The sequence below is a fragment of the Notolabrus celidotus genome, chromosome 5 (genome assembly GCF_009762535.1).
Source record: "Notolabrus celidotus isolate fNotCel1 chromosome 5, fNotCel1.pri, whole genome shotgun sequence".
In the NCBI taxonomy this organism is placed as follows: Eukaryota; Metazoa; Chordata; class Actinopteri; order Labriformes; family Labridae; genus Notolabrus; species Notolabrus celidotus.
In genome coordinates, this window is record NC_048276.1 from 29,921,578 (window position 1) to 29,949,080 (window position 27,503).

A 27,503-nucleotide genomic window follows, 5' to 3' on the forward strand; every position below is an offset into this window, starting at 1 on the left:
GTAAGTTAAATCTTATATTTGTTACTTTACAATTCAAACTAAAGCACACATCATGAAAATGAAATAAAGAGGAATGTGTTTGGGGTTTGACTCTGTGACTTCATCCTCATTCAGTTAATTTATTTCCTGCTAATCCGTTAATCTCCTCTTAATGTCTTCACTTCACTTCAAACTGTTATGTATTCATGCAGCTCTCTGATTGGCTGATGCTCACTGTGAGAGTGTCTCATTTCATTCCCGATAACAGACTCAGAGTACAGAGGGTAGTTGAAACAGTGAAGAGGGTAAATTTAAATTTTTATCTTCATCAAGTGGAGAAACAGAGATGGTCTGGATAAGATAAAAGTGGAGGAATTCATTATAATGTAAAATCCTCAGTGAAATACAAAGATGTTATCTTAAAGGAGCTCTCTGACATTTAAAGATGACGTGGTTTCTCTCTCAGATGTTTTAGATTTATCACTTTCATCTCTGTTTGTCTAATACAAACAAAGATAACTTACTTTAAACTGTAACGTTCAGATAGTTTCTGAAGAAGAGGGCTGACAAGAAATAACTTCTCCAGAGCAGCATAGCTCACAAATCTGCTTTAAATTGACAAAGTATGTCCAAAGCTGAATAAAAACAGAATAAATCTGACACCTTGTTGCAGAAAAAACTGCCCTTAAACCTCTGGAAACCCATCCCACACACTCTGAGCTCCACCCTACATATATGGAGAGGTTTGCGTGGTTCTGAACTTAAAGCCCTACCACACTTTCACATCTGCTTCCTGTAAAAAGTCTGTGTGATCGATCCGTGGAAGCAGAAGGTAATAGTCTAGAAAATTCTCAGTGAGCGAGTTGGATGTGACGTTGCACACATTGAGCCAAGTGATTGTGCTTGATTCATTTAACCTCAGTTGTCTGTGTTATATTTTCAAGTGCTACGTTTGTATTGTGGGAATGACATCAGATATGTTGCAGTGACATGAACATAGAAACAGTCACCATTACAAACATGTCTCCTCCTCCTCCTGTATGCTACCCACAATATATCACAGGGTACAATGTAAAGAAGAACGGGATCATTCAATGCAGTATTTTACAATATGTTGCAGTATGCAATAGGATAGAAATGAAATGAAGCAATACAATAAGTAAAAAAACAACACCATATGACACAAAAGGATACGACACAACATGACACAAAATGATAGAATACAGAACAATACGATATGATAAGATAAGATTGAAACGAAACAATACAACACAGCAAAGAAAAGACAAAAAGGAACGATACAATATAGACCAATATGATGCAATGCAATACGAAACAAAACAATACAACACAACCTGGTACAATTCGGCACAATACGATATGATACAAAATGATATGATACGATATGATACAAGCAGCATAAAACGATACAATACGACACAAAACAATGTAATATGAAACAAAACTATTCGATTCGACATGAGATGACACGATATGATTGGGTCCAACACAAAGCGATACAACACGGCACAATACAATACAATATGAAACAAAACAATACAATAAGATGTGCTATAAAAGGATATGATACAATGCAATAGGATATGTTAAAGTTTGATGCCGTACAATACAGTATGATCTGATATGATACAAGAGAATGCAATGTGATTACATTATGATATGATACTATAGGAAATGACGTTTCACAAAATGACGCGATTAACCATGTTTTCTTAATGCAGGTGTCTAATGTCTCCAGCGATGGATTGCTGGTGCTGAGTGTTGGCTAAGGGGCGAGGGGTGCTTGTTGGTGGGCGGGGGAGTTAAGTAGTTGTCACCTGATGTGTTGGAGGTACAAGCAGCTTTTGGCTCCAGTTACAAAGGAATCAGACAAGTGGTCAACCTGGTCTTTAATTATTAACTCACCAAACACGTTTGCTGATATATTTTTAAAAGCCTGGTGTTAGATACTAACAGAGGAAGGGCTTTGCCTCTTTTTCCATCCTACAACTCGATGAACCAACTTTTTCCTTCTCCCTCTTTCTAGTCTCATCTGTGAAAGTTATTCCTCTGTGTTCTCCAGTTCACACAAGTCTCCCCTTGTCTCTTTCCTGAAGGCATCTAGTTGCTTCCATAATAGTGTATTTCCTGTTATATGCTGCCACTGCTATTAACTGCTGACCCGAACATTTGTCCTAATATGGTGCACTATGTGCAGCAGGGTCACTGTGGAGTTATAAAACATAGTCCCAAAGGAAAGGATACACAGAAAATATTCAAAAACAGAGAAAGTAATAAACTTAACATATTTTTTTAATGTAGGACCTTTTTTGAATGTAGGAAGCTTGTGTTTCTCGTGACCTAGATCGTAGTTTCTGAGTACAGACATGGCCAGCTTCCAGGAGTCAAGCTAACTGACTACTTGTTTCTTTTGTGTGTGTGTGTGTGTGTGTGAGAGTGCGTGTGAGTGCGTGTGAGTGCGTGTGTGTGTATACATACACACGAAACAATAAGGTAGATGATACAATGAAGTGTGATGCCATATAATATAATATGATAGAATGTGATATATATTCAAAACTATACTATAGGACACAAAATGATACAATAGGACATGAAATGATACTGAACTATACAATAAGACACGAAACAATGCAAAATGAAACATGAAACGATTTAACAGGACATGATACGATACAAAGAGATACAATAGGACACAAATGATACAAAACAATACAAAGGATACGATACAATACATTAGGGTACAATTCAATAGGACATGAAAGGATATAAAACAATACAATAGGACACAATTCAAGAGGATACAAGAGGACACAATACTAAAATATAGGATGCAATAGGATACGAAACAATAAAATACAATACATTTTGATCCGTTACAGTATGATCTGATTGTATACCAGGATTCCATACAATACTATGTAATCTGACATGACACGATACAATGTGATATATTAAATAATACAATTTGATAGAATGCTGATTGATTATTATATACATAATATAACTCCTCTTTAAACAACCTGAACAAATCCCTTGTTATGATAATTCTTCATACTGTGACTTGACTGCAGGATTAACAGTGGGGTGTACTCACGGGAATGTTAGTGCTCTAACTGTAGAAAAAGAGATCACTGGTCTGCAGCGTGTGTGTGGCACTAATGACCCCTCATACATCAGCGACCACCGCACTACAGCAAACACCAGCAGCTCCGCTCTCTCTCTCTCTCTCCCTCTCCCTCTCTCTCTCCCTCTCTCTCTCCCTCTCTCCCTCTCTCTCTCTCTCTCCCTCTCCCAGTGTGTTTGCTCATCTCTGCTCGGTGGTCAGATCAGTAGCTGATCTGTCATCCCAGTTTTGTAATCGATTGCTGTTGATTCGGATCAATAACAGTTATCGGAGAAGGATGAAGCTCCTCTGCGGTGGATCGATCCCGTTCCCCCTGCTGCTCATCTGTCTACCAGGTGGGAACATTTTCTTCTTTACTTTTTTTATACTTTTCAGGTACCAAAAAAGAACATGTTGATTAAGACTCGGCTTCAGAAGTTAAAGAACAGAAGGTTGGGAGTGTGTGGGTGAAAAACAAAAGCCTTTGTAGATTGTATAATTTGCATTTTATCTTATTTTTACATTATATTATTTAATTTCTGAAACATGCAGCTGATTTTGTTCTCCTGTGTTCAATAACTGATTAATAATTTTTTAATTGATTCGTATATTCAGCATATTTAAATGCTGTAAATGCATCAGAGTTAAAAGGATGTAGTCTTTGCACAGTTGCTCCAGTCAAAACTGGAGAATGAGTGACACCTGTCAGTGAGGATTAAAGCCATCGATCTGTTTGGTGGTCGGCAGCGTCTAACTGATCAAAATTGTAATCAGTGTCACTCTAAAGAAGGTGGAGGGAAGGTGACCCAGATACAGTTTACAGGGACAGAAAATGTATCTCTAAACATGCAAAGGACAGGTGTATGACGGTCAGGTGGATGTCTGTCAGGTGAATAACCATCAGATGAAAACCCTCTGAGACCAGTGACCAGGCTGTTGAGGCTGTACAGCTGGATGAGTATCTGGGGGCTGGTGTTGATGATTAACTGGTTTTTGATCTTCACGTGGATGCTGTTTGTTAAAAATCTCATCAACAGATGTTTTGAAAGCTTTAAATTAAAAAGCACTGAAATAACTTTTATATTCTTGTTTTATTGAATCTGTCCAATACCTCCTTGGTCACTTTGTCTCTTGGTCTCAGGTCCCTTAGCATTAATAAACTGTAACTGCAGAGCATTGCTAAAGTGTGCGGGGAAACTGCATGTTGGATCTCAAAAGAAGTCGCTTTAAAATAAAACCCAATCAGTCCTGACTGAGTGCAGACATAATTTGTTGGGTGAGTTTGAGTCGCCTCTGTTCGTCACCCCGTCTGCATGCAGGACAAAGACTGAATCCTTGTAATCCCTGTGGATCCTTAAAGAGTCTTAAATCAGAGCATGTGGCCATAAAGTGTCTTCACGGGTCTTTTTTTTTTTATTGTAGTGAGGGCTTAAATTTCAGATGAACACTTTGACGGAGACATGTCTGAATACTTGACCAAACACTCTGTATGTCACGATCATGATGTATTTTTCTTCTTTGTAGCTTTGGTTGTTCATTTCACACACCTGTGCAGCAGCTCAACATGGTTACCTTCAGCCTTTAAAGTGACTAACTGCATGCTTGTTTTTAGTTTGACTTGTATTTATTGTGCATTGGACCTTTATTTAGATTAATGTCTTTATGTTATATTCATCGTTAGCTTGATGGATACATGTTTCAGTGCTGACTACAAAATAATGTCCCCTGTGAGGGGACATTATTTTACAAGAGATGATTAAAATCTCATAAAGTTATTATTTTGTGTGTCTGAGATATTTTATTTGGGCACCCAAGATAACCTTTGTTGGACTTCAGCCCGTCCTTGGACTAGTGTTGTTTTTTGGGCAGGTTTGTGTGAATAGAAATCTCACTTTGGTTGAATCCGTCACTTCGCCACTTCTTCACAAAACCCTGACTTTAAAGATATTCACTTTATCACTCTTTAAGACGGATTTGATCCATTTAACTTTGTGTTGTTTGGATAAATTGAGCTTGATGTGTAAAGGATGGAGGCTCTTAACACAGTGTGGTCCATGGTGTGCATTTGTATCACATGTTCCCTGATTTATTGGAACCACACTGTTAGAAATGATTCTTGTAAAGTAGAACTAGAAGAGGGATTTGGGTAAGGTTTTACATTTATTAATGTTGCTTTTCTGTGTTATTGTTGTGGCAGGACTGTGTGTAATGTCACTGTTAAAGATTGTCGCTAATCTCTTATTCCAGCCTCATAAATAAGAATATCATCCAGTTTATTTCCTCCTCTATGAGACTCAATTTAAAACCTTTGGGTTGTGGACAAAACACGAAAATCCCAGACGTGATCTTTGGCTTTTGGAGACACTGATCAACATTCTATCCTGCTGTATTGATAAAAAATAATAAGAATAATAATCAAAATAACCAGCACAGGGAAAAGGTTGGTGGTTTCAACCCTAATTCTATAACTACAATGTAAAAGTAGTATTATGCTTCATTATTTCAGACATATATCGGTACGTCCACTCCGGGAAAATAAAAGATATAAATCAAGACTTTGAGAACTTGTTGACACTGAGATAACGAGAGGAAACAACGACAAAGTAATAAAATCAAGCAGTATGAAACAATTCAGGAAGAAAAGAATGACACAGTTCAACTACTTAAATGTTTTGTAGCTTATGAATACTATAAATAGTGAAAATACACAAATATGGAGTTGTTTAGACATGTAGAGTAAATACAGAAAGCAGGGTTAATGTTTTACAATGACTGATGTTGCATAAATACTAAAGATGTTATATTAGTCTGTTTGTTTTCTTATAAAATGCTTTAATCCAGAGTTACAAAGTGGTTCCTGTTTTCCATTATTGTCTGTACGTCAATTGTAAATCTAGCTTTTATCAGTTCCCTTCACACAATCAGTCTTTTCGTATTTTTATTGAACAGTGCTGTGAGCGGGGGAGTTCAGGATTCATTGTGCGTCTGAGTGATAAGACCTGGAAGACAAAACGAGAACTCACAGCCATGAGGTAGAGGTCAGAGGTCACCTAGCAAGCCAGAGGGAAATTAAAGCGTTACTATGACTGTGATGGAATAACCTGGATATAATAAGAGGCTGTTTTTACATAAAGTGCGCCAAGCATGACAATAAAAACTGTTTTCGTGCACAAGGGTTTTAACGTATGGGAGATGGAAAAGATACTGCTAAATGTCAGACTTCTTATTCATCTATAAGTGAAGCAGAGAAGAAGAGAGGAGAGGGAGGGTCAAATGAAAAGGAGCTTTTTGATGATGGAGATTTACTTGCTGCGTAGCCCTGCTTTCGTGTCTAGCTGTGTCGTGAGCATACTTATGAATATACTTGAGTATGCACTGTGTGTATTATCGAAGGGCATGCTATGAATCTCAGGCCGTGCGCAACTACTTGATATACATTTACTCTGTCACATCTACTCTGCCTCTACACTGCCCTTGCTGTTCATATTCATACCGCACCTCATGTTCATTTTTAAGGGCGTACAACAAAAGTTGCACGAATTGTTAAAAGCAAGTATATTTCCAGCCTTATTCTCTATAGGTTTTTACATACCGCCTTTTTAAGACCGCAGTTACCACCACCCTAGACGGCAACCTCCAGTCTCAAAATTCGAAGCCCATGCGACGTGTTATAAACTGCAATTCATCGAGAATCCGCTTGAGTAGTGTTGCCAACTTAGCGACTTTGTCGCTGTATTTAGCGAGTTTTCAGACCCCTCTAGCGACTCTTTTTCACACCCAGACTGCAAATGTATCACACATGTATGAAGACAGTGCTGGCAGATCCATTTAGATGGTTAATGTAAATTGTATACAATAACTATCTTGAAAATGATATTGTTGAAAAATTAAATGTTTTACTTTTATTTTTTGTAGGCTCCTAAGTCTAGTTATAAACATATTTAGGGTGTTTTTTAAATTATTTTTGTCTCTCCCTCAGCGTAGGACGGCCAATAGCTACTTTCCTCACTGAGGAGTTGGCAACACTGCGCTTGAGGCTGGCTGCAGAAACACCGGAAACCACATACACACCAATTCAAAAAAGACGATCTTTACAGCAGAAATAAACATGTTTCCAGCCTGGTACAAAAAATGGCTTTGCTCTACGTAGCTGTATCCATCCTTTACCTTGTTTAAGACATGTCTGTAAATCAGCGGCTTAACAGCATCTCTACTTTTTAAAAATGTATACATTTTAATGTTGACAGCATTTTGATGAAGATCATTATTGAGAAACCTTTTGGGGGAGCATTGTCTGTACAAAACAGGAATAAGATGGATACCAGGTAGCATAGAGCCCACATCTCCACTCGTGTATTATTTGCGTAACTTCCATCATGAATAATATTTGTGATCTAAAGACCTGAAGATTCTTTCGATTTTGTTAAAAGGCCTGATCAGGGGTCCTCACCTGTGTTATAGTTCTCTCTTGGCGGTATTTGTAAGTATGTGTGTTTTTGATGTCGGGACAGCCAGACAGAGTGAGCGTTGATAAGCGTTGATGTTGGCAAGGATTAGATCTGTCAATCACCACAGTCCTCACAGATAAGAGGAGGTCAAGGAGCAGAGTTAATCCAAACACACTTTAGATACAATCCAGATCACACATATCACACACATATCACACACTGTCTTCACACACAGTAGACATGGTTTCTTGTTTGTCACTTGTTTGTCAGGCTGCTTTTACCCCTCCTGATGACGAGCAAATGAGGGATAAAAAAGACTCCTACAAGCACAACAATCACCGAACCAAATCTCTCTCTCTCTCTCTCTCTCTCTCTCTCTCTCTCTCTCTCTCTCTCTCTCTCTCTCTCTCTCTCTCTTAATGTCAACCCTGCCTAAATGTGTTTATAATCTCTCTATGATTCTGTCAGTCTTGTTGTCCACGCTCTACTTTTACAATGTTGATCTACATCCTGTTGATCTGTCTGCAGAGAGAATCCCTGCTGTGTCTCCTAGAGTTACTTTTACTTCTTAAGTGCTTTTTAGAAAGAGTTTCTATCAAATTGGTATGGTTAAAGGTACAGGGAGTAATATTCAAAGGAACATTGTGTTGTATTTAAAGGTACAATGTGTAGTATTTGAAGGTACAGTGTGTAGTATTTGAAGGCACAGAGGGGAGTATTTAAAGGTACAGTGTTTAGTAGGTAAAGGTACAGAGTTTAGTATTGAAAGGTACAGTGGGTCATTTTTAAAGGTAAAGTGTGTAGTATTTAAAGGTACAGTGTGTAGTAGTGTTGTAGTCAAGACCACATTAACCTAGACCAAGACATGTTCTAGACTAAAGTGCACCGAGACCAAGACAATTAGGGATCGAGACCGAGTCAAGACCAAGTCAAGGCAAGACCGAGACAAGACCAAGACCATATATATCAATGAAAAATCATCATGAGAGTTTACAAAATAAAAGACTTCTGTTTATATTATTTAAGTTTGCTTTAAATACAATTAACAGCAAAAAAACAGGTTTCATTTTGTCTTTGTTGTCTTTCTTTTGACACCGTGTGAGACTTTTGACTCATTAAGTTTCTTTTTTCTTTTTCATCGTTAGCTTTTGATTAGAGTTAAAACTGTGTTTTCTGTTGCCTGTGATCTCAGGAGAGGTAGGAGGTCGTAACGGTAGCTGAGCAGGATTATTTTGTCAAGCCTTTTATTTTATTAGTTGTGTGCATTTTCTATTTTCTAATATTTGTAGTGTTTTTATCTGATGGGTTATTGGTGTTGAATGTGGTAATCCTGTGGCAGGTATTTAGCTGTGCCCTTCTCTCAGTGTGCCTCCAGAATTTGTTATTGAATGTCTATTTATTGCTTAATTAGATGACTAAGCATGCAGACATCTCTGGTCACGGGCACACACACAGTCTCTCCTCCTGTCGTCTGTCTCCATTCATTAACGCATGAGTGCAGGGGGCGGGTCACTCACCGTAGCACCGCGAAAGTCGCAGCCATTACAGGTGAGGAAAACAGATGAATTGAGCGGGGGGGCTTCCTCTCTTATCACAGAAATGACAGGGACACAGAGAGCATCAGTGGTGGTCTTGACCGGTCTTGATCTAAAATATGGAGTCCGCCCAGTCTGAGACCGAGATAAGATTACGTAAAAATTATTTAGTTTCCGAGACAATACCATAAATAAGCTGTCTCGAGACCAAGACTGGTCTCGAGTACTACAACAGTGTGTAGTATTTAAAGGTATAGTATATAGTATTTAAAGGTACAGTGTGTAGAATTGAAAGTTACAGTGTGTACTTTTTAAAGGTAGTGTGTAGTATTTAAAGGTACATTTTGAAGTATTTAAAGGTATAGTGTGTAGTATTAAAAGGTGATAGACGTTTTGACCTTTAAAGGCTGTGATCCTTTCACCCAGGGGATGGGTGATGGATGAGGAAAGTCCTTGATGATTCTGATTTATTTTTTTAAAGGAGCTTAAACATAATATTTAAAACACAGGATGAAGCTTTGGATGATAAATACACTCACACATGTACAGCTCAGCTCATATTGACTTAACATGCAATCATCTGTTCTTTGCACTTAGCTCTGATGCACACAACTTTGACCATCTGTGCTACCCCAATGTATGAACACACTTGTTACTATGACAATAGATGAGGAGAGAGATAAAGAGGATGATATAAATGATGATGATAAATATGTGCTGCATTATATACGTGTGTGAAAGTGTGTGTGCCAGCTGGCCAGCTTTCAGAGCTGTTGGCGCTCACCTCCTCAGAGAGTCGATGCTGCTGCCTCAGAAACTGCTGACTCGTCCGATCACCGAGCCGTGAAGACTTTTGAACAAAGAGCAGAGACAGTGAGAGGCAGAGCTGCAGGTGGACATTCAGAGAGACTGGAAAACTGACACAGAGCTGTCATTATTTTTAGACAGATGAGTCCGAGTATACAGATCTGTTCAGGTCTGTGGTCTGTGCCTTAGCTTGTTAGTGTTTTAGTAGGTGCTTCAGCCAGCAGCCACTGGGCCGTCAAGCTCAGCATCCTCACTGGACTAATGTCAGAAGTCCATCTGTCCGCGCTAAAACTTGTGTCCCAAACTTGTGACTGGGAATGTGTTATAGAGATCACATCATACAGGGTAGGTAGGGACACTTCTACTGAGTAGACTCAGGATGCTGTTTCAAATATTTTCTGCTGAAATCCTGGGTCTCTACCTGGAGAAAGGTGGCCCATCAGGTGCTGTACATTCACTGAGTTTGTTGTACATTGTTCATGGCTTTAGCTTTGGGTTGCCTCTGATAAAGCTTCTGCAGCTCTTAAAAGCTTGTTGACTCAGGACACTGCGCTAATGCAAGCTGGGGCTTCTACTGCTTCATATTTCTTCCATATGTCTTCATTATGATGACGACTTTTGTTGTGAGATCTTGAGGAGATTTTTCCTCCACCCTAAATACTGGCAAGACTTTTTTGGCTGGGGTGGCCAGGCGCTGTAAATAATTGGGGCCTCCCCTGAACCTATAGGGTTCTCATTGCATCTACTTTAACTTCTTAATATAAAATAATCCAAAAACTGTGATCTCGTAAATAATCAGCTTTGGAAGGTATTCTTACAGAGTGTAAGAATTTAAATCTACTAAACACTTTGGGGCTCCATTAAAGTACCAATTAAAGACAATGTTCCACACTGAAATGCAAAGAAGCTTCTTGCAGCCTTTTGAAACAAAGCCCAAGTATTTGATTTAATTTTAAGTGCCACCTCTGACAAGGCAAATAGCCAATCATGGTTTAGGGTCTCAGGGTGGCCACTGGGGTGACCGATCAGATTTCAGGGGCAGCAATGACCACACTTGGCCACCCCTGGAAACAATAAAAACCTCCACACCAGTGGCGCCATTTCTTTCTCTGGTAAGCTTCATCTTCTTTGTATATAATGAATTCACACCACGACCCAGTGTGTTGGTTGGTTTTTTGTGTGTTTTATGTATTACAAAAATAAGCTATGGCACCAGGACTGACTTTAAATCAGTCGAGACAGCAGCGACTTTCATGTCCAGAAAGCTAAGAAGAGAGCGATGTAATGGCTTTTCTGGTAACACGAAAAAATCACGCCGTAGGAAAAATTCTGTCTCTTCTCAAAGCCTCACTCCTGGTGCAGTCACATCTTTACTAAATGTCTTCACAATACTCTGTAACACATGTTGGAGTCTTTTGGGTGGTTCCTGTGGCCACAAAGGAGGTTTGAGGGGTCTAGGCTTCTCACAACCACTTAGGAGAGTTGAAGTGTCACTGAGGTGAATCAGGAGGTGTTTTAAGTGGGTCTAGTATGTTCTGTTTCTCATTGAGGTAGTTGTAGATGTCTTTTGGTTGTACTTACTTGCAGAGGAGGTTTATTTGAGGAGGTTAAGGGATCTTTTGGGGTTTTCTTTTGGCGACTAAAGATGGTCTTGACATCAATGGCAGAGTTTTTCAGAATGTTTTAGTGGATGCTTGGAGGCTCATGTCTATGTTGAGTTCTAGAATTCTTTTAGGATGACTCCTGTGACTACAGGGAATGTGTCAAGGTCATTCAGGAGGTCCAAGAAGTCTTCTTGTAGCCACCTTGTAGGTTTTAGTGATTACTGAAGAGGTTCTGAGGCTCTTTCAGGTGGTTCCATGTTCAGTTTGTCTCTACGAATGCATGCTGTAGTTAATTCAGATTGTTCCTGTAGCATTTCAAAATGCTCGAGGAGTCACTGACAATGGTAGTTTAGGAGGATCAAGTTTTCATCCATGAGTACGTAGGGGTCATTGTGATGGTTTATGATGCTGCTGAGGAGACCTGGGTTCTAGAAACCCCTCAGGAAGCCCAAAGGGCTCATAAGTTGGCTCTTGTAGATATTAAGTTGCTCTCAGCGGGCCTTTCAGAGACTATTGTTGTTCTTTCGTGTGTTGAACATTCAAGGGAGATGTTCAAAAGAAATGATTCTCCATCAACAAAACACCAAATAAGGAGATATCCTTCAGAAAAAGGGTGACCACTTTTCCAAAAGAGATTCTCGTGGACACAACCATCGACAAGGATCACTAAAGCCATTCTTTACAGCCCACTAAAACACTCTGTGTTGGGTTTTTACTTTCATTTGTCATCCCTGTGTATAAATAATGTCATATTTAATGGATTACCGGCCTTGAGTTGTTTCAGATGCCTTGACTGGAATGAAGGTGTTGATGGAAAAAAGGCAGACTACTGTTAATGCAGACTAGATGTTCACCATCATCCTCCTGTCTGACTTTGTGGTGTTTGTTGAAAAGAAGTAAAGGTGAAATAGAGCTCTCAAAGATGCACTCTGGTGTAAGTTTAGACCCATCATAACTCCATCTCTTACAGGTAGAAATAATCACCACTGTGAACATGAGCAGAGCAGAAACCTCACTATCACTGCCTAATTTTTGTGCAGTTTTATGTCCTTCTGACAGATTCACAGCTTCACCTTCACATTCCCATTTTAGTACAAACAGTGTTAACGCTCAGACCCTCGGTGTGTCTCCACCGTCAGACTGGAATCCACTAATTTATTATTTTCTCGATGTCTGAAGGTCACACAACAGGCCGAGGTTTTACACTCTTCCTTTTTTGTGCAAAGCATCTTGTTACACCTCTCCCTCTCTGTCTCTGTGAGTGATTAGGACGGTGTATTTTTGTCTTTAACGTCTCCTCCTGCAGGAAGGATCTCTCTGTTCTTGTTGTCGAGCTTTTAGAGCAGCAAAGAGAAGTTTCTGCTGTGGGTGCAGGTTGGATTACTGTGGGCCCTGGAGAACTCTGAGGGCTCTTTGAGGAACCATTTAAGAAATGAAAGAACTACAGAGAAACTGAGACTTTTCTGTAGTTTTCTGACTTTATCACACATTCTCATCTTCTGTGGCTGCAGTTTGTGTTCTTTTCTTACACTTAAGTGATTCTTATCTTGAGGGGATGTTTGCTCTGCAGTGTGTCTGCAGCAGAGGAACATTACTGCTGTTGCTGCTGCTGTAGGTGCAGTGTCAGAGGTGTTTTAACATTTAATTGTGTTGCTGCAAATGTTTCACTTTTTATCTTCCCCCACACTGCATCACTACTTGAAGCCTGTTAGGGTTAACAAGCAGAGCCATATAATGTTACAGAACCTTAACACAGTCCCTCCTTTAAAAACAGGAACAGGCAGATTCAAAAATAATGTGGATAGGATTGTGCACAATGAAATTTCTAGCCTCCATCAATAACTTAGACCTCTGGGTCCCCTTAGAGGGTTGAGCCTGTCAAAATTAGATTTGCAACTATCTGCAGATAAAACTGTAAAACACATCCTTACTTCTTTTGATACAAACATTAAAATTCTTTTCTTCGGGCATTCAGAAAAAAAAGGTGGTAAACAAGTTGCAACCTCCAGTCTTGAAATATGAAGCCAATGCTAGAAGCTACAGTACCTTGAGTGTCCACTTGAGGCTGTGCAGCAGCACTGGAAGCCACATACACAGCCATTTAAAAAAAGGCCAATCTTTACAGCAGAAATAAACATGTTTACAGCCTGGCTAAAAAAACAGTTTTGGTCTGAATAGCGAATTTCTCTATCTGCACACTGTATGGGGGTTGAAGATATCAAGGTTACGAGTTTTGCATTATTAGGGGCCCCCTAAACTCTGCCTCTTTGCTTCATGTTAGGTCGACCAAAAGTTAGGTTGAGTCAGCATTTACGCGGGCGATAGGCTTCAAAACTGCTTCAAAAACCAATGGGTGACTTCACAGAGACTGAGTCAAAGTTTTCTACATTATATGAGTTAACATGGGCCGTAACATTGTTTGTTGGCTTTTGCAGACAGCCTCTAATGGACACAGTTTTGCACACCAGCTTTAACAGTGGAGGATGATTGAGGCCAATATGTGATGAACAAAGGTATTGAAGGAGACGTCAGAGTTGTATCATGAGGTTTTATAATTTTTGAACGATAATACAAACATTATAAGTGCACCACGACCAGGAAAGAAATGACACTCGGCGTGCATGGACGAAACAAAAAATTCAAGCCCTCCGCTCAGAAGGTGGGTCTTCAGGAGTAAACTTTCACTGTGACTTTCCAGGATGTCTTTGGCCACTAAAGCTCATTCCACAGCTGCCTGAAGAGGACTGACTGCAGCTGATTGGGAAGTCTTTGTCATCAACAGATTTTATAAACTATTTACACGAGTCAAGTGTCGGCTGTTCAAGGCCTTTCACTACTTACTTATATGGTTACAGGAGTCAGGATGCAGCTTTGTCTGCAGCGATCAGCCTGATGGTTGAGATGAATGTGCAGCTTTATCTGCTCTGACGTGCTGCATGTTCATCTGATATGAAGGTTGGAGAACATGAACTAAAGTCGGCCCCTCAGTTCTCTGAGTATCAGTCTTTTCTGTTCCAATCAGATGTTTTTCTAGCTGCTGAACTTCACCGGCAGCCTCCATCCTCATACATTTCTCACTGACACTTGAGTATGTTTGTTTTGTGACTGTCAGGATGATGTTTGGAGGCTGCAGTTGGCTTATTTGTTGAGTTAATGTGTGATAATCAATCTTTCAGAAGTTGGTTCTGAATTTTATTTGTCTTTCTCCAATTTTTTGGTGAACTTGTCATCCTTCAATGTCAAAGACACCCAGGTGCATTGTATTGTCTTGTAACTGTGTTACACTCTGCTCCCTTTACTTCCACTGTGGGTGTAGTTTAGGTACCATTATTGGCCACTTCTGAGAGTTTGTGGTTCCTCCTCAGTGTGTCATAAATATCTATTATGACATTCAAAGACATATTTCATTTTCGTGAAGAAACGTGTTCCTTTGAGTAAAAACGTTCTGAAGTGGGGCTGTTGGAGTCAAATAAGTGTTTTACTGGGTTTGAATTTTTCTGTGTCTAGTCTATGAACGTAATTCTAACATTGATCACAAGGTGGATTAAGTTTGATTTGATCTGCTTCATGTTTTCAGTGCAAAAAAACTTACATTTGAAAAAGTCACAGAAAACCAAAAGACCAAGATATAAATCTTATTTTGAGATTTAAATATTCAAGTACTTCAATGAGCTCACCAACACGATCTGAATTGCTGTGAAAAAGTAAACAGAGAACGTTGCAGGTCGGAAACAGACGACCCGACTTTCAGAGAGACCACACTGCCCTTAAACGTTTTGACAGAGTATTGCTGAGCGACACGAACACACCGACACACAAGTATGTAGTGCTCACGTCCGCGTCAGCCACTGCAGCATAGGGTGGACAGCAGTAGAATGCCTCTGCTGTGCTTATTAACCAATAATAGCCCGGAGCATGCAGCTGGAAGAGGGTGAGCTAATGAGCGAGAGAGAGCAGAGTTAAACTACTGCTGTGATTGCAGGTATAGACTTCCTGTCTGAACTTTCACCAGAGCTTCATTCGATTGTGTTGAAGAGCAGCAGATTATGAAGAATAACCAACGACGACACAGAAGAGACGTGCATAACATCTGACTTCCACATATCTGGCTTTTAATGTATCAAGTGATTGTTCTCTGTTTTGAAAAGTCGCACAACCATCATTGCCATTGTAGACAAAAATTGAGGAAGAAGGTGATTACTAAAAGTAATATATGGAATATTGAGCTTTAAATAGTGAGTTACTTGGTGAAACACTTCAATAGTGCCTGCCCCAATAGTTTGCCAAGAGTCTAGTAACGATTGTAACCAATGTTTACACTCCAAATGTATGAAATACTGAAATCTCTTCTATATTTAAAAAATTATAGGGTGGTATTAATGAAGGGTGTTTCAAAATGTTGTGGCTTTTCTTGGTAAAACTTTGGGAATCACTGATCTGTTATATGAAGGTATACATAATAACATCCATCGTCACTGAACCAGCCCCATGTCCTGTCGTCAAGGTTTGTAAGACATTGGTGAAGTATTCAACTGAATATTTATATATGAACATAACCACCTTTGAAAACCACGCACCACATGATCCATATTGAAACATTGTCTTTATAAATCTAAATGTATGATGCTAGTTCAAGCTCAAATTTCTGGTCCATGGTGTATTTTTTCTCTTTCTTCTGGTATTGCAACCTCACTTTGTTGATAATTTGCAAATAAAAATATTTTCCAACCCAGAGTAAAGTCCATAATGCCCACCCGCATCCATCACATCCATCACATCTACATTAGTAACACAGGATTTAAAGGATTTATCTCCTGTTGCTCTTCACACGTTTTCTGATTAATGTGTGAAGCCTGAGGTGATCAGCAGGTTAATTAAACTGGGAAATGTGGTTTGCATGTGGTTACTGTATGTTTCTGTGGTATGGACTTAAGGCTTTACTGATGGAGATATGAGACATTACAGGATTAGGAAATCCCTGCAGAGAAAATGACTTGGCCTCCTAGCACTCAAAATATTATGCAGAATAACGATGAATAATTACTGTAAATTAAAGGTTGAACTGTCGACCTATGGCCTACATATTTTTCTCTAAATAAAATGACTGTAAAGACTTCAATGATTTCCTACAAATAAAATAAAATGGGTCAATTTTTTTTCTTTTGAATGAATGAAAATGCCTGGATTCCCCGGGTTGGGAATCAGGCAAATATTAGATAAGTTATTGAAGACATTTCTATTCTGGAGGTTTGTTTAAAACAATGGTTCATTTAAACCAACTGATTCAATAAAGTTCTCTCTCTTTCCCTTCCACAGTTTGCTTTGCTGCTCATGGTCGCTACGCTCAGAAGCTGCTGACGGACTTGTTCTCAAACTACACCAATGCTCTGCGGCCGGTGGAGGACACCGACCACATCATCAATGTCACTCTGCAGATCACTCTCTCACAGATCATCGACATGGTAATCCCATTAGACAGATATGAGTACAGCTTCTACTGACCAGGGGGGGGAGGATTTTGGTGTATGAGGTGATCTGCTTTCAGTTTGTGGCCAAAGAAGTATTAATCAAGAGCAGGCGTCTGAACAGGCTTTTGGTTGTTTGCAGGAAGCTAACGTTGTGGAAAGCTAAAGAGGAACATTTTGACAGAATTGACATCCGTCGTTGGCTGACAAGAATGTGGCTCTTAATCAATCTGCACATAGATATCCAGTTTCGAAGTTCACTCTAAATTCAACTTAGTCCCAGTTTTTAGTTGGATAATGACGAGCACATGTTAAAGGGTGTCTTGGCCAGAACACCTAGGCACATATAAGCCATTGGCCCCAGAGGTTAACTTGCTGGAGGGTGTTGTCATGGGAGTCAAGTACAAAATGCCATCTAGATGTTCACGTTGTTTGTATTTATTCATGATTGCAGCGCTCCAGTCCAAGACAAATTTAATTAAGCATTCAAGTTAAATTTAATTATTTTATCTAATGCAAAAAAAGCCACAACAACCGTCTGTCGACCTGCAGGCTACTTAATCGGCAGCAGTGCGGTATCGATTGTAACATAACATGAAATATTTTATCGTACTTCATCGGCCACAAATCCCTCACCACAACCACCAACAACTTCAACCTCTCCATCGACAATGTTTCCCTCACTCCATCCTCACATGTTCACAACCTCTGTATCATTTTGGACTCCCCTCTCACTCTGGAACAGAACATCAAGCACATCACCAAAACTGCCTTCTTCCACCTTAAAAATAGCGCCCGTCTCCATCCATCTCTCTCCTTTTCCACCGCTGAAACCCTGATCCACGCCTTTATTACTTCCAGACTCGGCTACAGTAATAGCATCTTATATGGCCTTCCTTCAAAACAACTCAACAAACTACAATATATCCAGAACTCTGCCTACTCACCTACACCGCTCCCGTGACCACATCAACCCCTGTCCTCCAAAACCTCCACTGGCTCCCTATCAAACAGCGCATACATTTTAAAATCCTCCTTCTCACCCACAAAGCCCTCCATAACCAGGCCCCCTCTTACCTCACCATATCTCACTGACCTGCTCCACCATCACACCCCCTCCTGTAACCTCCGATCCTCCAACGGCCATTTCCTCTCCCTACCACCTGACACCAAGCACCGAACCTGGGGGTACAGCGCTTTCTCTGTCGCCGCCCCCACCCTCTGGAACGCCTTACCACTACACAGTAGAAACTGCCCCAACCTGTCCACCTTCAAAACACTCACCAAAACCCACCTATTTAGAACTGCTTTTAAAATATGATTGCTTTTAAATGTATTTTATTCATGTTTTTATTATTCTATTGTTTTATATGATGTTTTATCCTTTGTGCAGCGTCTTTGAGTTTTTAGAAAAGCACTTTATAAATAAAATGTATTATATTATGATTGTAGTGTGTCGTATAATACTGTTCTGCACCAATTCAAATCTAATCATATCGTATCAAATTGTTTAATATTGAATCTCATCTATCCCATGTATCAAATTGTATCGTATCATTCAATTTATTTTTAATCATATAGTATCGTGGCGTATAGTATCAAATTGCATCATATTGCTGTCTAATCCCAGTGTAATGTGACATAATGTATCACATCGTATAATATTGTATTGTTTTCAATCGTATCCTGGTGTATCCTATACTATGCTGTTGGACTGTATTATTTCATAACAAGACATATTTTATTGCATTATATCATACTGAATTGAATCCTATTGTTTGCTATTGTGTTGTGTAATATCATACAGTCTCAGATTGAATCTTATCACAAGTGTCAATTTGCATAATATCTTGTCTTATCATATTATAGTCTATTGTCGTATTTGATAGAAGCATATAGAAACAGTGTGGTATAATACAGTATCCTATTAAATCAAATCTTGTCTTGTATCAAACTGTATGTTATCGTATTGAATCATAGTCAGTTGTATCATACGCAACTGGATCTTAATGTTTCTTATTGAATCAAATCAAATCGTATGCTATCTCATCTTGTCGTGTCGTATCGAATCATATCACATACTTTTCAAACATATTGTATCACATTGTATCGTATTGTATTGTACCTATGCTGATGCGCGTGTTCCTTTTAAACCAGGATGAGCGGAACCAGATCCTCACCACCTACCTGTGGATCCGCCAGGTTTGGATGGATGCCTTCCTCTCCTGGAAGAAGGAGGACTACGATGGCCTGGACACCATCCGCATCCCCAGCAGCTACGTGTGGAGACCAGACATTGTCCTGTATAACAGGTTCATGTGGCCTCATGCTGCAGAATATTGGTAGGAAATCCCATTGCGCACCTTGGGTTCTTATCTGTCTATCCTTCTGTACTTTCTTCACCACAGTGCAGATGACGAGTTCTCAAGCTCTATGGAGACCAATGTGGTTCTCCGTAACGATGGGCAGGTAATGTGGGACCAGCCAGCCATTACCAAAAGCTCCTGCTCCGTGGATGTGGCCTTCTTCCCCTTTGATTTGCAGGAGTGTCACCTGACCTTTGGCTCCTGGACTCACAACGGCAACCAGATGGACTTATCCAATGCCTTGGACAGTGCTGACTTGACCGACTTTGTCCCCAATGTGGAGTGGGAGGTGAGTGCCTACCTTGTTCATGTGTTTCAAATATATAATACATTGAAATACTCTAAAAAAATTAAGTCTATTTTTCCATCCAGGTTCTGGGCATGCCAGCCAAGAAGAATGTTATTCTGTATGGATGCTGTTCAGATCCGTATCCGGACATCACCTTTACCCTCCACCTGAAGAGACGGGCCTCCTTCTACATCTTTAATCTCCTCATCCCCTGCATGATGATCTCCTTTCTGGCTCCTCTAGGCTTCTACCTGCCGGCTGACTCGGGTGAAAAGGTTTCTCTGGGGGTTACGGTGCTGCTGGCCCTCACCGTGTTTCAGCTGCTCGTGGCTGAGAGCATGCCGCCCTCCGAGAGCGTCCCATTGATCGGTGAGGATACCAAGAATTCCTTGATTTATGTGTCTCGATGTTCTGTGTGGATACATTAATTTATTATAACATAAGGCTAAACCAAGTTCTTTTGAAACAGAAGTCTTAGTTTTGTCCTTTTCAGGGTCATTGAAATAAGTGCGTCTGTTAGAAGTTGACGGATTCCTGAGAGTCACTTGGTTTCAACGGTGCCAATCACTTCTCATTATTGTTGGCTGGACACATGCTGATTAAGAATCCATTCTAGTTTCCCAGTTTTCATTTGTACAATCTTTATAAAAGCTGTCACCTCGATTCTTTCAGTAGAACTCTCTTCATGCACCTTGTTTGGTTTCTATCTCTTCTTTTCCACCAACACCTGCACAATACATTCTCCACACATCCACTCAATCACACGACTGATTCAACTGATGTTCACATCTCATCTGTACCAAAGTACACTATATGGACTTAAGTATTCGGACGCCTCACCATTGCCTTTGTCACCCCAACAGGGACTGTAATGACATTGTATTTAAAGACGCACTTTAATATGGAATTTGTCCCCTTTTGCAGCTCTAACACCTTCTACTCTTCTTAGAAGGCTTTCCACAAATGTTAGAGTGTTTCATTCTGTAGAGCATTTATGATGTCAGGCACTGATGTTGGACGAGAAGGCCTGGCTCACAATCTCCTTTCCAGTTCATCCCGAAGGTGCTCAAGCTCTTCCACACTGATCTCATCAAACTATGTCTTTATAATCCTTGCTTTGTGCACTGGGGCACAGTCATGTTGGAATAGAAAAGGGCTTTCACCCAAACTGTTGCAGCATAGCATTGTCCAAATTGTCTTGGTAAGCTGAAGCATTAAGATTCAATGTAGATAAGGGGCCTGGTTGAAACACCTGTATTCAATAATTAACAGGTGTTGCATAGTACTTTGTCCATATAGTATTTATGTTTTTCTAAATAAATTAGTTAATTTAAGCATTTTTTTCTATATCTCTCCACTTTACATGCCATGGCCTTTTGGCCTGGCCATGACACTACAAGGTCACAGACTTGAGGAGAGCAACTGTCTTGTTGTATACATTATTGGTTCACGAATCAGTAATACGCACTCATACAGGCAGATTAAAATATGCCATGTTAGCAGAATGATAATATTGGGATTTTTGTAAACAGATTCAGTTCCGTTAAACCTTTAAAATTGATATACTTATATTGCACACTGTTAACATTTTTTTTAATGTAACCTGCTGCTGTGACACACCAGTTTGACCTTCTGATAGATTTAATGTAGTTTAATTTATTCTGATAATCACAATAACTTTATTTAACAGAGTCAAAAGTATGTAAGATTCATGTATGCATTGTGTGATGTCAGCTTTTCGTTCTTCTTACAATCAAAATAAGAATGAAAACCTAAAATAAATGCAGCACTGTTCTCTGACTAACAAAGTGACCATAATCCTCAATGCAACATTATCACCCATAATGCAACACTGTGGTTAAAACACCCTGAGAGTGGAAGGTGTGCAAGCCTGAGAACAGATCAGATGGAGAACAGTGAATTTTAAATGAATACTGAAATTGCTGCAGTTTATTTTATTGTTGTACAGCAGAGGAAAGTTGCAAGGTAAGCTGATCTGTGTGTGTGTGTGTGTGTGTGTGTGTGTGTGTGTGTGTGTGTGTGTGTGTGTGTGTGTGTGTGTGTGTGTGTGTGTGTGTGTTTGTTTTCACTTGTTTGTAACTAATAAACAGAACAGACAGTGGAGATTTGAGTGCAGTGTTCTGAGCCCTGCAGTAAACACAGTGTTTGTGTTTAATGGCTGTAATGAAGAGGCGGTCAACAGAGGGAGAAATACAACAATTAGAAATCAATGATCACTCAGCAGTTTGTTCATGTAGTCCTCTCATTCCAGCTGAGATCTGAGAAAGAACCTAAGCTGTTTCAGTTTCACTAGAGAAGCAGGAAGAGAACACCATTCTGCTGGTCACTGAATAGTTTAACTACTGGATCAGATTCCCTCTTCTAACTAAAGTCAGACTTTTCTTTAATGGTTCTAAAGATTATCTGAAGGCAAAATGGGAGCATTTTTGTCTTATTTAAGACAAAAAAAGTCAGCACACTAAGTGTCCTTTTAACTATTAATCTGGTCACAGACCAGCAACAAGGAACGGACACCTTTCAGCCCAACACCTCCCTCAGGTACGCCGAGGTTGAAAAGTTGAGAGTTTAAAAGGACATTTAGTGAGCTGACTTTTCTCGTCTCTAAAGATTATCTTGTCAGACTGTCCTGAGGTTTGAGGTGTGAAAAGAGTAATGTTCCTGTCCCCGATCTGCTTGAAATGAGTGAACGCGAAGCACAAAGTTAGATGGATGTCAGAAATGGAGGACCAACTTGTTGATTTGTGGCAGCAACGAGAATCTTTATAGAGCCCTTTACTGTTATCAACAGTTACAGCTGCATGCGCATCCTGGCCATGGAAGCACTGCGGAGTACAACAGTTTACCAAGCTATGCAAGGGAGTTAACCATCAAAACCGCAATTGTTACCTAAACAAACTCACTTACGAAAGGTAAACAACTTCTAGCCCCGTTTGAAATCAGTGAGACGATAGAAGACATCAGCAAGTGGACAGATATTCAGTTGACAGTCGTCTTTAGTGGAGAAGCCAGCGTGTACGCCAGAGAGTGATTAAACAGACAAGTCAGTCCATGCCTGAGACTACATTATCTGTGGACATGTACAGAGAGTCAAATATCTAGAAATCCTCTCATGCTAAAGACGAGCTCACAAGACTGCCTTGCCTGAGACCTGGATCATGACAAAGGAGCCAAAAAACTAAGTCCAGACAGCAAAGTGCACCAGTACAGATCAGAGTACTAATGATTCTGTGTTTTTTAATTGCTAGTCAGCAGAGTTATTTGTTGGATAATATACTATAGTAAATTTTAACATAAAATCTGTTCCTGTTACATGTAGTTAAAACTTTCCCGTATTATTTACCTCTCCAAATTGAGTCTTAATTGTCTTATTTGGTCGTAACCTCGACATGAAACTAGCCTTTTTAACGGTGAAAACTGGGTTCAGATGTCCAACAGTTAATACTACTGAATAACAGTCAAACCTGATTGAACTGATGTTGGATAAAGAAGAAATTTAATAACTTGCAGTTACAAACCCCCCTGGTTTTTAGCTGCTACCTAGAATGTATTCGCAAGGAGTCTTTTCATGTTTCAGCAGCTGTTGGAACCACAACAATCACTCAAACACTTTGTTGAACCAGAGACGGCTTCAAACAGAACATGGATGTTTGACTCGTAATGATGATACATTTCTCTTTTTTTACAGGGAAGTATTACATCGCCACAATGACCATGGTCACTGCGTCAACAGCGCTCACTATCTTCATCATGAACATCCACCACTGTGGTGCTGAGGCTCGTCCGGTCCCTGAGTGGGCCGAGCTCTTCATCCTGAACTACCTGGCTCGCATCTGCTTTGTGTACGAGGTGGGAGAGAACTGCCTCAGCGTGACCTCATCCAAGAAACAGCCTCCGTCCAAGGAGGACGCTGACGCACCTCCAGCCAACGGCAGCAACACCAAAGGAACAAACTGGGATGTGAACGGGCAGGCGTGGGGGGGCAAGGTGGAGGAGGAAAAGCCAGGGCGGGATTCTAACAGCCAGGTGGACTGGAAGGAGGATCTGTTTGTGAACATTGACCACTCAGAGGAGGAGGGAGCTGCAGGAGGACATAAAGAAGAGAGGGAGGAGTCAGATAGTGCCTGTGGAGGAGAAGGAGAGGACGTTGAGGAAAAGAAAGGTGTAGGAGATGAAGGGGAAGGTGGAGCCAGGGGGCACAGGAGGGAGATCTTCGTGAGAACCCAGTGTGTGTGCCAGCACCAGGGGCTGTGCAGGAACGTTCAGTACATTGCCAACTCGTACCAGGACCAGCGAGCCGCACAGCTACGCATCGGGGAGTGGAGGAAGGTCGCCAAAGTCATGGATCGCTTTTTCATGTGGCTCTTCTTCATCATGGTCTTCCTCATGAGCATCCTCATCCTCGGGAAAGCCATCTAATCGAGGGGAGGGTTGGTGCACCGATGAAATGATTTGTTGAATGTTCTTTGAAGAGAAGTCTGTGTTTCAAACCCTCAGCCTAATTCGTCACAGTTTTTTTATTTCCATAACCACTCTTTGCAAAAAGTTTTGAATCTGCTTCCGTCCACAGCTGTGACTCAGGCTGTAACGGCTGCAACGTTATCCTTGGGGTAAATGTTCCTGATCAAAGTATGTCAACAAAATGAGCTTGATTTTGCTGCTCAGGCTGTAGTGACACAGTGAGGAGACCTGTGAGCAACATGCCAAAAAATGCCACAACTTGGCTAGAATAGACAGAAAAATAACACGTTGAGGGTGTGTTCCCTTTGTGTTGGCTATGTTCATGTTACAAGCATGACACATAAAATAGAGTAACATTCCTGGTGTGTTTTTCAAAGTAAGAGCCCATGAAAAACTGCTCTTGTTTTTCCACGTTTCTTTAGTGAATTAATTTGTATATGAAGCTCTCTCTTCGATTCTCTACTGTTAAATATCCATTTTGTTCTCTGCCTCTAAATTTATGTAACAGATTACAAAATATATCTCCTTCTATGGCAATCTCTCCTTCTCTTTGTCGCCCACTTTTAGTCCTCATCTCACTGACTCTCTCTGTGCATTAGGACCCATTAGTTAAAGCTTATCCCCTTCTGTTTTGGTAGTAAATTTTTGGGCTTTAGGTGCCAGCCTCTAATGGACACTTGTGAAACTGCAGCTTTTTGCAATTCTGCAATGGCTTAATTTTTTAACACCAAAGTTTGACACTTGGATGTAACATCTAGCCTTTTCTGTTTTTGAGAATAAATATTCCTAACATAAAGCTCTATTTCCTTCGGATACTTTCTGTAATGTAGTCAGACATTGCGAACAGAAATTGGAATAAAAACAAGAGATTTTAGTGGACACACTTTGACTGACACACTTTCTATAAAAGTGATCATTGCCGCCATTACAGCTTGTTCACTAACTACTGGAGAAATTAAAAAACCTTTTGCACTTTGTGCCATTTGAACCGTTAAATATCAAAGAATTTGGCCCAGGTTTGTCACTATTACAAGACTCAACTTCAAGATGAACGTAAGATGAATGGTGGGATGGGCTTTATTTCACTGACTTCCATCTGTCTGATGATCAAAAAGATATTTAATTACACAAAGGAATGAGCGACCTAGCTGTTGCTGTGTTACAGTTTTAAAAACTATGATTGCCACACTTTTTTATAAGTTTATTTGTTGTTTACTGTGTGACTGATCACTTTTTTGACAATTAAAAATGCATGCAGGAGTTTTTTTTATAAATCAGTCACATTGAAAATATGTAATACATGGGACTGCAACCTACTATTGTTGTTCTAATGCATAATTTTCTCTTTCAGCAAAGTGTATAAAGTGTAAAAATGTAAAATATTTCTGTATATCCACCTCAAGTATTCCACCTGAACAACGTAAACTTCTTATCAACTGTTAATCATGAAAGCCATGAATGAAGCTGAATATTCATCTGTCATGATTTCTTTGTTCCATTTGTACAAATATTAAGTCAAAAGGGGAAATAATAAGGGGATTGGTGCGTCATTATGTAGCTTATGTCATTACTTAAGAAGGCACAGCAGCCTCTGCTGTTTTAAAAAGGGTAGTGGAATCCATCATTCATCTCAATGATTTGAATAATCCCATACCCTCACTGATTAGGAAAGGTAACTTGGTTGCACTCGATTTCTGGGGAATGCTCCTTTAACCTAAACTGTGTCTTAAACATTGTAATTTGAAAAGTTGACAGGAGCAGTAGAGTGGATCATCTCTCTGAGGGTTTCTTCTCCTGCAGAGTTTATCACCAACATCCAAGATCTTAAAGATTCGCTTGTTTACTTGAGTTGATCTCACTGCATGACAAATACTTGCATTGAACCTGTGCGTAATAAAACTTAAAGTGTTATGATGCTATAAGTGTGATCATCTTGTGACAGCACAGAGATACTATAACTCATAAATGAATTATCAAGTCTGTTCTAGTTTTTATTCAGAATGAATTAAAATGGATGAATCTTAAATGTTGCTTTGTCAAGGGTTTGGACACAAATAGACGTTATCATTATTGAAAAAAAAACATGGGGAATATCTTTACTCTGTAAAATGTTCCTGAAACATCAACCCTGGTAACAGTTATTCAGGAAACACTGCCAACAATGTTTTTAGTAATGTCAAACTGAAGATGTAAAAAAAGGAGTGACAGCAAGATCATAAAGTGGCCATCGACATACCAAAAACTGGGTACGTCATATGCTAGAAGTTATGCAACATGCTTCGTGGCTAGCGGTATGTTGCCAGACCCGTGTGCAAGAGTCCTCAGTGGTATGCTACCAGTATCCACTGTGCATTTTGTGTCTTTGCTGACAACTTAAGCACAACACAGGGATGTAAACCAAGTTTCTTTCACCTGTCTTTCATGTGTATCAAAGGTATGGTTGTTCGGTACCTCTGTTGACAAAAAAGTCCTTAAGCTTTAGCCAGTGGCCGGTCAGGGTTGACCACATCACATGCCGCAGTTATTCCGGAATACAGCGAGGCCCCTTTAGATCGAGGGCCGGCTGAAAAAAAGTTGAATTTAGTGAAACTTTTTTTTTGCTTGAATCCAGAATAAAAGCACTGTTACTTGCCTTTTTGGAGTGGTCTTAGTCTTCACAATGCAAAAACAAGAAAATGCCAAATTTAACTCACTACATGTTGTATATCCTGTTTGTTTGGTGTTCAAAACTGATCAAACGACACATTTAAACATGACACACTGCTGATGCCGTCATATTCATTAAAAGTTTGTTATTAAAAAAGCCCTGTTTACTGTGCTTTCTATTCTGCTCACTATACATTTCATTTCAATTTCAGTATCTCCATTCTTGTTTTAATTTTAGTTGGAGCAAAGGCAAGCGGAATATTCTCGGTCTTTAATATAAAAAACTACAGTTCCTCTCATGTCCACTAGAGGCCGACTCTTATATTGAGTTGGTCCCCATAGAGCCCCATGTTAAAATGTTACAGCAGAAATAAACATGTTTACAGCATGGTGCAAAAACAGATTATGTTTTTATAGCTCATGTCTCTATTCATGACAACTGTGTGGGCTGAATTTATATACAACCTACCTGTTTACATTAGATTATTAACCAGCTGTGTTAAATACATGATTCTGATTGGCTCAAACCCCATAACAATCATACCAAACACCAGGGACTAACTGATCACACAGGTCATATCAAATTAGTTTGCAGTAAGAAGAATAGAACGGAACTGAACAGATCACAGCAGAATAGAATAGAACACATCAAACCATAATAGAATGGAATAGATCAAACCGGAATAGAATTGAATGGAATAAATCAAACCAGAATAGAATGGAATGCTCCCAATTGATCAAAGCCAATAACTACAGTG

General features: G+C 39.8%; 1 protein-coding gene across 1 annotated transcript; it reads left to right on the forward strand.

Moving 5' to 3' along the window:
* Window positions 1-3,302: 3,302 nt before the first annotated feature.
* LOC117812398 (neuronal acetylcholine receptor subunit alpha-9-like) lies at window positions 3,303-26,902 on the forward strand. Its single transcript, XM_034683124.1, has 6 exons — window positions 3,303-3,462; window positions 16,817-16,962; window positions 19,123-19,277; window positions 19,374-19,620; window positions 19,704-19,989; window positions 23,327-26,902. Exons 1-6 carry the CDS (start codon window positions 3,405-3,407, stop codon window positions 24,055-24,057), a joined length of 1,623 nt encoding a protein of 540 aa, XP_034539015.1. The 5' UTR covers window positions 3,303-3,404; the 3' UTR covers window positions 24,058-26,902.
* The last annotated feature ends 601 nt before the right edge of the window (window positions 26,903-27,503 follow it).